The sequence below is a fragment of the Lepisosteus oculatus genome, chromosome 15 (assembly GCF_040954835.1).
Source record: "Lepisosteus oculatus isolate fLepOcu1 chromosome 15, fLepOcu1.hap2, whole genome shotgun sequence".
In the NCBI taxonomy this organism is placed as follows: Eukaryota; Metazoa; Chordata; class Actinopteri; order Semionotiformes; family Lepisosteidae; genus Lepisosteus; species Lepisosteus oculatus.
In genome coordinates this window covers 579,508-592,611 of record NC_090710.1, presented here as the reverse complement: position 1 = coordinate 592,611, position 13,104 = coordinate 579,508, and the positions used below count along the sequence as shown (strand labels likewise).

Here is a 13,104-nt window from a genome sequence, read left to right as displayed (position 1 = left end):
ATGGCATCATATTTTCACTTTTTGGAGGGAGCAGACCACATGGAGTTATGTAGGACAGATGATGGAGTTTCAGAGCAGGGAGCAGAGCATATAGAGATTTGGAGGAGGGAAGAGGACGTCCTAATATGGACACACTATTAATCAAATGTACATGCAAATTCCTCAATAGATGCATGCTTGATTAATATAACTTTTTGCTACAACAAAGCATGTGATTGTAATACTTGTTTGTTTGTTTTTTACTATACAAAGCAATTTTCACTTCGTAGCAGCTTCCCTTGTGATCTTTTTGACTTGGTGGCTTTCAGCATTGAACACTGTTCTAATTTGTAGCACCATCTTGGGAAAATGTGTTGCCACTGATTTAGGTATTACAAGAGAAAAGAAGGAAAGCATTGACAAAATCAAAAGATATGTGCTTTGCCTTTAACTTCAGCAGTGTGCTGTAGGTGAGTGCAAAAAGAGAGGCACGAGACTAAGCTCACTGGGGTTTTTTCCCTTTGTTGTTACAGGTTAGGGTGAAGTGCTTTATTAGGGGGTGGTGATTGGTTGTGCTGGTTTATTGGGCATCCCTATTTGTCATTTCCTCACTAGTGGACACCTATGGCCCTGTCTGTGGGTTTATGACAGATGATCTCCAGCCAGGGTCGAGAGCTGCAGTATAGTTATTGCTTTGCCACTACAGAATGGATACCCTATTAGATGTTGAGAGAACAGATTAATAGCTAGAGTAATAGTAATAGATTAATAAGGAGTAATAGCTAATGTGGTTACTGTTCTTAGACTTTTTTTTCCTTGTGACACTAATTTGCAATGGGGCTAAAGATATCTGTCATGTAGCAGATGTATAGGGAGAGTATAGCATCCACTAGCTATGCATTAATTTTAGAAAGAGAAAGAAAACCCCTGCTCCTCATATAAGATTAGGGAGAGAGAAGAGAGTGAACATGTGCTAAGGGCGGAGCGGTGGCACTGTGCCAAAAGATCTGTCCCTGTGGCTGGAAGGCTGCTGGTTCAAATCCTGAGGCCGGCAAAGGAATCCTACTCCGTTGGGCCCCCGAGCAAGGCCCCAAACCCCATCTGCTCTAAGGGTGCCATATAAATGGCTGACCCTGCGCTCTGACACCAAGCTTCTCTCTCCCCATCTGTGTCTCATGGAGAGCAAGCTGGGGAATGCGTAAAGACAAATTCCTAATGCAAGAAATTGTATATGGCTAATAAAGTTATCTCTTATCTTATAAGGGTAAAAGGTGGAAGCTCAAGGAGCAGTCCATTTCTGAGGGCAAACTGCTACACAGCACCTCCCTTAGCTCTGCATCACCAAGGAAAACCTTTTGATTTCCCGGAGGTGGACTAGCTATTTGCTCTGTCTTCATGAGGCTTAGATGAAAGCTTGGCTGAGCCTCACAGCAGTAGCTTCTGGATCCTTGATCAAAGGGGTTTCCATACACCTCACATTGTCCTGGGCTGGGGGAGAATTAAGTGTTCCTAGGGGAAGCCAGCCCAACAGCCCTGCGGGGGGAAGCATGCTATATATCTAGTTTTGCTCACTTTCTCTATAAATGGGCACCCGCTGACAGACCAGTTTGAGTTTCAGGCTGGCTTTAACTGCCTTCCCAAGAGGATCTTAATATGTGATCACTTTCTTTTTTATCACCTGAGTTCAGCAAAAGACCGACTCCCTGACCTTCTGGACTGGCGTCTGTGTCACAGATAAATGACTTGGGATCTGCATGATGCAAAGAGAACTGCAGCAGTGCATAACACACTTGGATGTTATTGTCGTTGTCACATGGCATCTGCTTTTTACGTCCTGTGAATGAGTCCGGGTCCAACAGGAGTCAACCTGGAGGTGAAAATTGCAGAGTGGCAATACTTTAAAGGACCTTTTTGGGTTGCTTCTATCCAGGAAACCTGCATATGTTTGGGGCTAGACTTCATATGATTGGCTCAGGTCCAGCTGAATCCCTGACAAGGATCCATCTGTCTTTCAGAAGGCCCATTACATGCTCTTCACACTTAAATGTGCAAAAGGTTGTCCCCAGGTACCAGCTTATCAGGGATCATACTCTCTAGTTCACTTTTCTCCACCACCCCCAAAGTTGAACTCCACTTCTCTCACAGGGGTGAGGTGCATTCACTGAAGACCTCCTTAACATTTTATGCCTTCTGCAGTGCTGTCTCAAAGTCTTCTGGGGCAACTAGATGACATTATAGTCAGTCAGCAGTGAGGCTGTAGATGAACCTGTAGGTGGTTAGTTTTTACTGGGTTTCCTTCAGAAAATGGGGTTAGCGGAGATTCACAGCAAAGACTCAGTTTCTATCCTGACCGCCACTTGTGGCCCATAGGCTGCTCCTTTAGCACCATTATGGGTGTATTACCTACAAAGTGGCAGTTACAGCCAAGTAATTAATCATTTCTTTTTACAACAGATTTAATAGCATCCCCTTGACTTTTCCATTCCCATTGAATGTAGATTCAATGACAGCTACCTTCTCAAGCGACCAGCCATTCAGGTGAGCGACCAGTTCAAACTTGATTTTAAAGGCCTCCCACAGTTCTTTCCCAGTGTAAATCTCAATTTGAGCTTAGCTTCATTCTTATCTTGGCGTCCCTGGCTTCAGATTCATCTCCCTAGATCTTTAAGTAGGCCTTGGTAGGTTTTTGATGTTGTGGCCAAGGCCACACTCATTATAAAGCTGTGCAAGATCAGACTCTCCAGATCAGTTGTGGTATGATTTAGCTTAATTGGTAAACTACAGGTTGTGAGTTCTGTAGGCTCTGGGTGAGCAACACCACCTTTAAACTTTGCTTGAGGGACGGATAAGACTAACATAGTGCCTGTGATTCCTGTTGCTCTTTAGCAAAAGTTACTCGTACAAATCTAGCATGTCAGCTTTTTGTTTCCATAAATGTACAATGGGTATAGAAAGTCACCGCCCCCTTTCAAAATGTGTGCTTTTGTTGTAAGACACTCTAAAAATAAAAACTAATTAAATTAAGCTTGTTCAATTTTTATTTACACACAGTAACAGTAACATTAGCCAAGTGAAAATAAAATTCTAAAACATTCTGAAAATTAATTAATATTACAACAGTAAAATACCTTATTAGGATAAGTGAACACCCCCCTTACAATTGCATTTGTAATCTTGTTCAGGTATAACCAATCACCTTACAGATCACGCAACAAACTAATTGCCTCCCACCTGTGATCAACTGTGGTGATTTTCATTAGTTTAGAATAAAAGCAGCTGTTTCTAGAGGATTCCACTGCTTGGAAGTGCATTTCAAAGTAAAGAATCCACTAGGGGCGGAAAGGTGCTTTCAAAAGAACTTCAAGATAAAGTTGTAGAAAGGCACAAATCAGTAGATGGGTGTAAAACTATTTCAAAAGCTTTAAGTATCCCATGGAGCATAGTAAGGCCATCATTAAGAAGTGGAAGGCGTATGGTACCACTCAGACCCAATGGCGACTTTGAATGAGCTACAGGCCTCCACAAATCTGGCCTGTATGGGAGGGTGGCAAGAAAAAAGCCATATCATGTCTAATTTATTTTTTACTAAAATGCACCTTAAAGATTCTGTGGCCAAGTGGTAAGAGGTCAGACAAGACCAAAATCAAACTTTTTGGCCAGAATGCAAAACAGTACGTCTGGCGAAAACCCAATACATCTTACCATCTAAAGAACACCAATCCTACAGTAAAGCATGGTGGTGGCAGCATCCCGTTATGGGGGTGTTTCTCTTCTGGGACTGGGGCACTTGTCAGGATAGAAGGGAAGATGAATGGTGCAAAATAAGGCATCTTCTTGAAGAAAACCTCCAGCCCTCAGGCAGGAAGGGGAAAATGGGAAGATGGTTCACCTTTCAACATGACAATGACCCATAGCATACCACCAAAGCAACCTTATTTTGCTTTCTTTTTTCATTTGGATTTCGCAAGTTACAATTTGCAAATAAAACTGGAAAAAAATGGATTTGTCTTTTTATGCTTTAGGGCAACAAATGTGGATATTTTGAAAGTGGGTGGTGAGTTTCTATCCCCACTGTAACTTGAACCACAAATTGAATTCAAATTAACCAAAAAGAAAATGATTTTCTTTAATAACAGTTGCAAGGCTCTTGTTTAACTATGTTTAAAGATCTCCATTTCAGATGATAGAAAAGTATAGTTTCTGTGAGACCGGTAGTGGTTCAGTTGGTGATGTTGCCCATATATTTTGAGGAGGAAGTGTATGTGCTGGTTTGAATATACAGTAGGTAGAGAACCACAGTGAGCTTGGTTTAGGTGAAACTGTTACAGTAATATCACTGAATGTTCCTGCTTTGTGTGTGGGCTATGCAGGGTTTGACAAGACGTGAACTGAATCTGTCCTGATGACTAAGACAGCAATTACCTCAGGACCTAGACAAGTGGCGAGCTGTACCTGGACTATGCATGTATATTTGACACTCCTGGTTTTGACCCAGATATTTTATTTTAAACAGAGTGAAATATCTTTATTTATGGAGATCCTGATCTGTCATTTTTTACTCTCATGGATGTTTGCATCTTCATCTATGGCTCTGTATTGTAACATGTATAAACTCCACTAATGCAACAGCTCTTTGACCCTCCACTTGTTTTTCCCTTTTTTTCTAGGAAATACATCCAGGTGTGTATGCAAAACATGTCGGACATGAACTTCTGTTTGTTAAACCACTGTCTGACAGAAAAACAGAAGAACACAACACTGGAGCTGGTGCCTGTGAATATAAAACCACAACAGGTAAATCAGTGTTTTCCAAGGATGGAAGACATCTTTATTAAATGACACATTTCATGAAATGGAGATTGCATTTTAGATTTGCATTTTAGCAACATTAGAATATGGAATTATTTTTGCAGAAGAGAAACACACTTGAAGACAAGATATACACAGACCTCAATAACTACTTAACCAATGCTCATATTTAGCAAAACATTTTCTTAAAATAAGAATTTCATTTTAACGCTCCTAATAAAACATGCAGTTAAGAAGTTTTTATCCTATACATGTATTCTGTATTGTTCACAAAGACAGTACTGTAGTCATGTGATGATTTAAATTTACTAACATAATTGGGGTAGTAATTTCGAAAGTGTCTAACGGCTACTAGGAATCAAACAGTAAGATCGAACAACAACAATATACAAATGCAGCCATTCAAAACGAGTGGGTTATACCCGTTAAAATCTGTTGGGCATGTCGCGGTATAACAAGGGTTACCGTATAATACCATATAATACTGAATAATACCGCAAGTAAGATAATAGTATCCGTAATTATTGCCAGGTGGAGCTAATAAAGCTCAACCTCTCATGTACAGCGTTTGAGCTGTCGCCATCAAAGTCTTTACCAGAGATATTACTAATAGTATTAATAATGAATGACCTTGGACAGACTGTAAACTCAAAGTATTACTCTGGTCCACATTCTTTGTAACTGTCTTTGTAAACGAAAATACTTTATTTTTTCATTGACCGCCTTTGTAAACGAAAAGACTTTGTTTCATTGACAAAAAGTAACACCACAGCATTTAGATGATCCAATCACGCATTTGTTTCCAATCATACAAAGTAATTCTTGAGAATCTCCAATTCACCATGCCTTTCACATGCTCATAAAATATGTTAATTTAGGAACATAAACATATTACTGTATGTAAACTGTACTGTATATGGCTAGTCTTGCTATTTTAAAGAAAAAATACACACCAGTATTCCATTTCTCCCTAACCATTTTAAGCATCAGTCTTACATGTGGTTATTTCGGAAACATTTTTTACGTGCTCCCTGCTCCTTCTGACCATGTCACTGTACGTTTATACAGTATACAGTACTTTGTGAGAAAAGTGATAGTTTTAAGCTTTTCTGTGAATACGCTCGATATCGGAGTAAACAAAAGCATACTTTTAGAATGATTAATATATATTTTATGATATGATTTGTCCAGAATAAAAGCAGTTGTTTTTAGAGGATTCCACTGCTTTTTAAAGCAAAGAGTCCACTATGGGAGTTTAAAAGAACAAGTAAGGAGATGGGTATTAAAACATTTCAAAAGCTTTAAGTATCCCATGGAGCACAGTCAAGGGCATCATTAGGAAGTGCAAGGCGTATGGCACCACCCAGACCTTGCCTAGATCCGTCCGTCCCTCCAAACTGGATGACTGAGCAAGAAGGAGACTGATCAGAGAGGCTACCAAGAGGCCAATGGCAACCTTAATAATATTAATTATAATTATAATAATTGCTTACACTTATATAGCACTTTTCTGGACACTCCACTCAAAGTGCTTTACAGGTAATGGGGACTCCCCTCCAACACCACCAATGTGTAGCATCCAACTGGATGCGACGGCAGCCGTATTGCGCCAGAACGCTCACCACACATCAGCTATTAATGGGGAGGAGAGCAGAGTAATGAAGCCAATTCAAAGATAGGGATTATTACATCTTACCATTTTACCATCTAAATTACCATCTTACCATCTAAAGAACACCAATCCTACAGTAAAGCACGGTGGTGGCAGCATCCTGTTGTGGGGGTGTTTCTCTTCAGCTGGGACTGGGGCACTTGTCAGGATAGAAGGGAAGATGGATGGTGCAAAATACAGGCACATTCTTGAAGAAAACCTCCAGCCCTCAGCCAGGAAGTTGAAAATGGGAAGATGGTTCACCTTTCAACATGACAATGACCCAAAGCATACTACCAAAGCAACCTTACAGTGGCTGAAGGACAGGAAGGTGAATGTCCTCGAGTGGCCTAGTCAGAGCCCCGACGTAAATGCCATCAAAAATCTTTGGAATTACTTGAAGAGGGCAGTCCATCAACAATCACCACACAGTTTGACAGAGCTTTAACAATTCTGTAAGGAGGAATGCGCAAATATTCCTCCCTCTAGGTGTGCAAAGTTGGTAGAATGTATCCAAACAGACTCAAGGCTGTAATTCAAGCAAAAGGTGCTTGAATTAACTCGAGGATGTTCTCTTATCCAACCCAGTTATTCTACTTTTTGCTTTCTTTTTTCACTTGGATCTTGCAAGTTATAATTTGTAAATAAAACTGGAAAAAGTCTTCTTTTTATGCTTTAGTGCAACAAAAGGTAGACATTTTAAAAAGGGGGTGGTGACTTTCTGTACCTACTGTAGTATATCCACTTATGTTCTGTGATCCAGTGACATCATAAATGCCTGCTAATGTGGTAGTAAATTTCTGTGTTAGCACTTAATTAACAGACCATTTGTTTCATTTTTCTTTTGGTCAAAGCATTGTCTTCAACCATCACCTAGATTTAAAAAATCTTAGAATTAAAAAGCAAAATATTTTATGCAAATAGTTATAACACAACATTGGACAATTCAGCCCACGTAGTTGTCAACAAGTCCTCATTTGGGTACATCACACAATGGGAGCTTTCTGTCTTCAAATGTGTCTTGACTCTGCCCAGCAGAAAGCTGGCAAGAACCATTAGATCTTATTTCTGTTGGTTTCCACAGTTGTTAAAATGTTAAAATTATTTCACTGGATATAATAGGTAATTATTTCATTTTTCTCTAGAATGTATACAGTAAGCAGTCTGTGTTCTGCTTGTGGGAGGTAAAGTGGACCACAGAACCACCTTCTTGTCTGCAGTGTGTTTTCACCATCAGCTTCTCACCCATGACTGAGGAAGAACCTTCCTTTCAACCATACTCGTATGAGTTTCAGCTGGATAATATATCTGTGAGTGACATCTGCCTCCGGCCTGGACCTGACCTGCTGGTTTCTGGTTTTCAGCTGTCATGTAACATGCATACCTGAATGGCTGCTGGCACTCTCCATACTTAAAAAATTGAATGAGTTGCAGTTAGTCATTTTGACATGACATGGGATAATGTGCTTGGCTTTGGACTCGCAACCAAGATTTGAGTCCTCTGCTTACCCTTCCAGCTTTTCATTAAGGTGTGAGAAACTCTTGAAAAGATTTGGTACAGTGTTAAAATACTGTCACTCAATACATAATAAAATAACTAAAGCTGTAATAACATGCATAACTTATTACATGAATCTTGCATGTAAACCTTTTCCAAGGTCTGTGCTGTCAATAAAGGTTCTTATCGGCAAATACATAATTTTGGAAATATGAAACAGAAAACTTTCTAAGATATTTTCGTGGGTTTCACCCAAAGGCTAAAACAAAGGATTGTTTGGTTATTTCCAATTTTTTTTAGGTTTCCTTTTTTTCATTAAAATATGCTAAAAACTGCCATACAGTTCTTTTTCATCCAAAGGGTGATCCGATCAGCCTAATTTTAAGATGACTTTTAGGCTTTAGGACTATATTTTGCATGATTGAGAGACAACACAGAGATACTAGTTTGATAATTTACTTTGATTAATCTTTTCTAGATTTACAGGATATATCCAGGTCCATACTATAATAATTAATCCCAAATAGTGATATGTGCCTTCTGCATGTTTTCTTCTGACAGACGCTCTACAGTGTAAAGGCTCAGATCGTTCCAGCTCTAGGGGTGCAGCACTGCCGCACTGGTTCTCTGTGTTCCCTTAATGTGTCCCTCACACGGCTCTCTGACTTAATAGAGCAGAACAGTGATGAAGGTCTGACAGAATCAGATGTGCTATGCACCACCAAGGTGATGTACGAAGGTGAGTGACCCCCAGTCTCTGAATCCACATATACAGTGAAAGCAAACATTAATCTGTATATGATTATGTTTAATAATAATATACGGAGGATGTTTAACAATATGAAACATATGTCTTATGGGAGATAGTTTGAAAGTTCTACCATTTACATAAAATATGTCCAAGCAAGACCTTAAAATAGTTTCATTTAATGTTAACGGAGTACTTAACCCTATTAAGAGAAGTAAGCTTTTGTCTAAAATGAAGAAAGAAGGGGCTCATATTGCTTTTTTACAAGAAACACATTTAAATGTATTGGATCATGAGAAATTAAGGAGAATGGGTTTCTCAAAACTCTTATTTCTCCTCATATAAATCTGGCCATAGGAGAGGAGTGGCTATACTGATATCTCAAAAGGTTCAATTTGAGTTGCTTACAGAAGTTAAAGATAAGGAGAGGAGATACAGTATGTATTAGTATTGGGGAAAAATGGAAGGGGAATTACTAACATTACTTAATGTATTTGCTCCACCTGGTAGTGATTTTAATTTTAATTTAATTTTAAAAATGGTTGATTTGATGGTTAATGCACAAGGGATACTGATATGTGGAGGTGATTGGAATGTGCGTCTTAACCCCAGGCTTGATTCCACAAATATATCTTCTCAGAGAGATAAGTCACTGTATAAAAAGATTAATGTACTGATGGGGGAAATGGGAATAATAGATCTTTGGAGAGATTTCTATCCAAGTGGGCAGGATTACACTCACTATTCCGTCCCTCATTCCGTATATTCAAGGATTGATTATTTTTTTATACACAAGAGAGATAGACAAAGGATTCAACATTGCGATATTGGTAGAATTGATCTTTCAGACCACGCTCCTTTGTCATTGTCTATACGATTAAGTAATAATCGGGGAGATACAACATGGAGGATGAATTTAAGTCTGTTGAATGATCCACAATGTAAAGCACAGAAATAAAAATATTTTTTTACACATTTGAGAATAAAAATATTTTTGGAGGAAAATGATAATGGGGAAGTGGGATCAGAGATGATATGGGGCACATTAAAGGCATTTATAAGGGGGGAAATTATTGCTCTGAGCAGTCATAAGAAGAAGGTAAAGCAATTACAATTATCTAATCTGAATATAAAGTTAAGAGTTGGAGAAAAAACATCAAGAAAAATAGGATTCAAAAATCAAGCAAGAAATAAAGATGCTTAGAAACAAAATAGATATACACAGGAAAATGAAAATAAATATATATTTACTAGACAAAAATATTACGAATCAGGGTCAAAATCACTAAAGCTATTGGCAAGAAAATTAAAAAAACAACAGACCGATAATACAATATATAAAATAAAGGACCAGAACTGTAATGGTGTATTATTTAAATGGGAAGAAATCCAAAACACTTTTACAAATTATTACAGAAAATTATATATACAACCCCATTCAGAAAGTGAAGAAAAGATGGATACTCTTCTGGAATCTCTCAGTTTACCAACTCTTGGTAAAGATCAAAATAATATATTAAAAACGACAATAACACCAGAAGAATTGAATTCAGTGATTACGAGCCTCAGAGCTAATAAATCAACTGGAACTGATGGTTTTAATTCGGAATGGTATAAAACCTTCCGAGCAGAACTAATACCAAATCTTTTTTCTGCTTGTAACTCGGCATTAATTGATGGAAAAATGCCCCCATCATGGAGAGAGGCTATCATCTCAGTTATCCCTAAGGAGGGGAAAGATAGATTAGATTGTGGATTGTTAAAACCAATCTCAGTACTTAATATGGATGATAAAATGTATACAGCAATACTGGCTAAAATAATTGAAAAGATTCTCCCTCATTTGATACACTATGATCAAACAAGGTTTATTCAACATAGACTAACCCATAATAACATTCGACGCACATTACATATCATGAACCATATTCAGCAATATAATTTAGAAGCCTCTTTGATGAGCCTAGATGCTGAGAAAGCATTAACATTGACTATGTTAATTTGAAATACCTCTATTGGGTTTTAGGTAGGTTTAGTTTTTGTGAAAATATTATCAAAGGTATTCAGACTTTATATGATAGACCAACAGCACGAATTAAAATAAGTGGTTATTTATCTGATAGAATAACTTTAGAACGAGGGACTAGACAAGGCTGCCCTTTATCTCCATTGCTTTTTGCTCTATATATAGAGCCACTAGCTCAGTGGAAACGACAAAATAGCAAAATAAAAGGTATTTCTATACAAGGGAATGAGCACAAGATCCCACTAGTTCATTTCTAGAAGTAATGAAACTCTTAGGTAGCTTTGGCCTGCTGGCAGACTATAAGTTAAATGTTCAAAAAACACAAATTTTAACTTTTAATTACAACCCTCCCGATTTACTAAAAAGCAAATACCACCTTAAGTGGGACCAAAGTTCAATGAGATATCTAGGAGTCTTTTTACCAAAAGATATTTCTGTATTAGCAACAATTAATTATGGAACCCTTATACCTAAAATTAAATCAGATATATTGTAATGGAACCTAATCCCCTTTATGAGTTTCAGTTCTAGAATTGAATCTGTAAAAATGAATCTACTGCCTCGATTACTCTTCCTATTTCAAGCTCTCCCTGTTGAAGTCTCTGCAAAACACTTTTCTTAACTTTCAATAGATAAAGGGGGTATGGCTTTACCAAATTTGAAAGGTTATTATTTTGCATCTCAAGTTAAACCTCTCATTAATTCCTGTTATCAAGAATATCAAGCCAGATGGAAAGATATTGAACTATCCCTTGTAAATAGCATTATTAGATAATAGGAATTTGGGCAAAATTACTGAAAAAAATATTCAATCCATGGATAAAATTTCAACTAAGGACATGGAATACGATCACAAAAGAGTATAATTTAGGTGAGGCAGTACAGATACGCAGATGGTGCGCCTATGATACAGAGTTTAAACCAAATAAATTGGATAATAGGTTTAAAATTTGGATCACAAAAGGAATAACTGCATTTTGTAATATAATGGATAAGAATCAGTTACAAAGTTTTCAGTATTTGAAGGAGAAATACAATTTGGAGAATTCAGATTTTTATAGATATCTTCAAATGCGCCACTATTTTATTAAGGAGATTATAAGGGGAGATTTAGATATTGTGAATGATGGGGTAGTGAAAATAGTTACAGAAGCCTACAAATCAGAATTAGGTAAAGGTATTATATCTAGATTATATAAAAGTTTTATGGAAAAAAAATCATATTCTACAGAGTATATAAAAGATTAATTGGTGAAAGAAAATGAAGTTGGAATTTTGAATGAAGAGTGGCTTAAAATATGTGAATTTCAATGAAGATGTACTAACTCGCATTTATGGAGAGAGTTTTGCTGGAAAAACATTGCTCGATTTTTCATTACTCTGAGTCAGAAGGCGCACCATACTGAGGAAAACCCTAAGTGTTGGAAACAGTGCGGTAACCAAGGTAATCATTGGCATATATTCTGGAACTGCCCTAAAATAAGGCTTTTCTGGAAGGAATTACATGAGGCCCTAGAAACTATATTTTAAAGGAATGTACCCTTTACATTTGAGGATTTATATTTTGGTAAATTGGTTTTTGATTACAGGGGAACTTTAGAATATTTTTTCGGAATCCTTATATCAGCAGGGAAGAAAGCTATAACAAGAAAGTGGCTTCTCACAAATCTATCAACAATTAATGATTGGATTGAATTAATAAAAGAAATATATATAATGGAAAAAATAACATTTTCACTTAAATTGCAAATGATAAAATATTGGTCTAGATGGGTTCAGTACATTAAACCTTTAAGGTCAGATTTTGTTGAGATACAAAATAATTGAAATTTAATAAGATACATTTATATAGTCTCCTCCCTTTTCATATTCATAAATGTATAAATCTTCCTTCTTCTGAATGTATATAGTTTTGTTAAAAAGTTATATAATTGTAAAATACTAGGGGAACAAACAGGAATTTTTGCCTGTGATGTAAGGCTGAATAATGGTGGATTATATGTAAAATGGTTTTGTTTTGTTCTCTAAAATAAAAAAAATAAAAAAATAATCTGTATATGTATCAGTGTCATATTTCAATGGCACCACTGCATCATTTCCCATGGGCCTTGTTGTGTGTCAGGGCATATTGCATGATTAATCTGACAATAAATCAGTGTAGCAATATTTCATGATACAAATAAATCAAGATTGTCTTTTTTGTATACCACCGAGAGGAACCTCTCCTCTAAAGATTGGGACAACCTCACGTAACAGCATCTCTTGTTGGATCAGGTTACATTTCAAGGAGTATTGTGAAAGAGTAACCAGCAAGAATTTGGTTTGACTACTCCCAAGTGCCTTTACCAACTTTTAATGCATGATCAATCTGAGCTGCACAGATCTGTGTAGTG

At 37.2% G+C, this 13,104-nt stretch overlaps 1 protein-coding gene across 3 annotated transcripts in view; it reads left to right on the top strand.

Moving 5' to 3' along the window:
• Nucleotides 1–13,104, top strand: part of trappc10 (trafficking protein particle complex subunit 10) — an 84,185-nt gene that overhangs the window by 66,543 nt on the left and 4,538 nt on the right. For 2 of the 3 annotated variants that reach the window (XM_069179144.1, XM_006638957.3), the window contains 3 exons: nt 4,647–4,773; nt 7,585–7,749; nt 8,499–8,676. In XM_069179144.1, the coding sequence (XP_069035245.1) occupies nt 4,647–4,773; nt 7,585–7,749; nt 8,499–8,676 (470 nt within the window). Of the gene's footprint in view, nt 1–2,433; nt 2,518–4,646; nt 4,774–7,584; nt 7,750–8,498; nt 8,677–13,104 lie in introns of all 3 variants that reach the window. The other variant, XM_015363585.2, reaches the window with a different exon arrangement.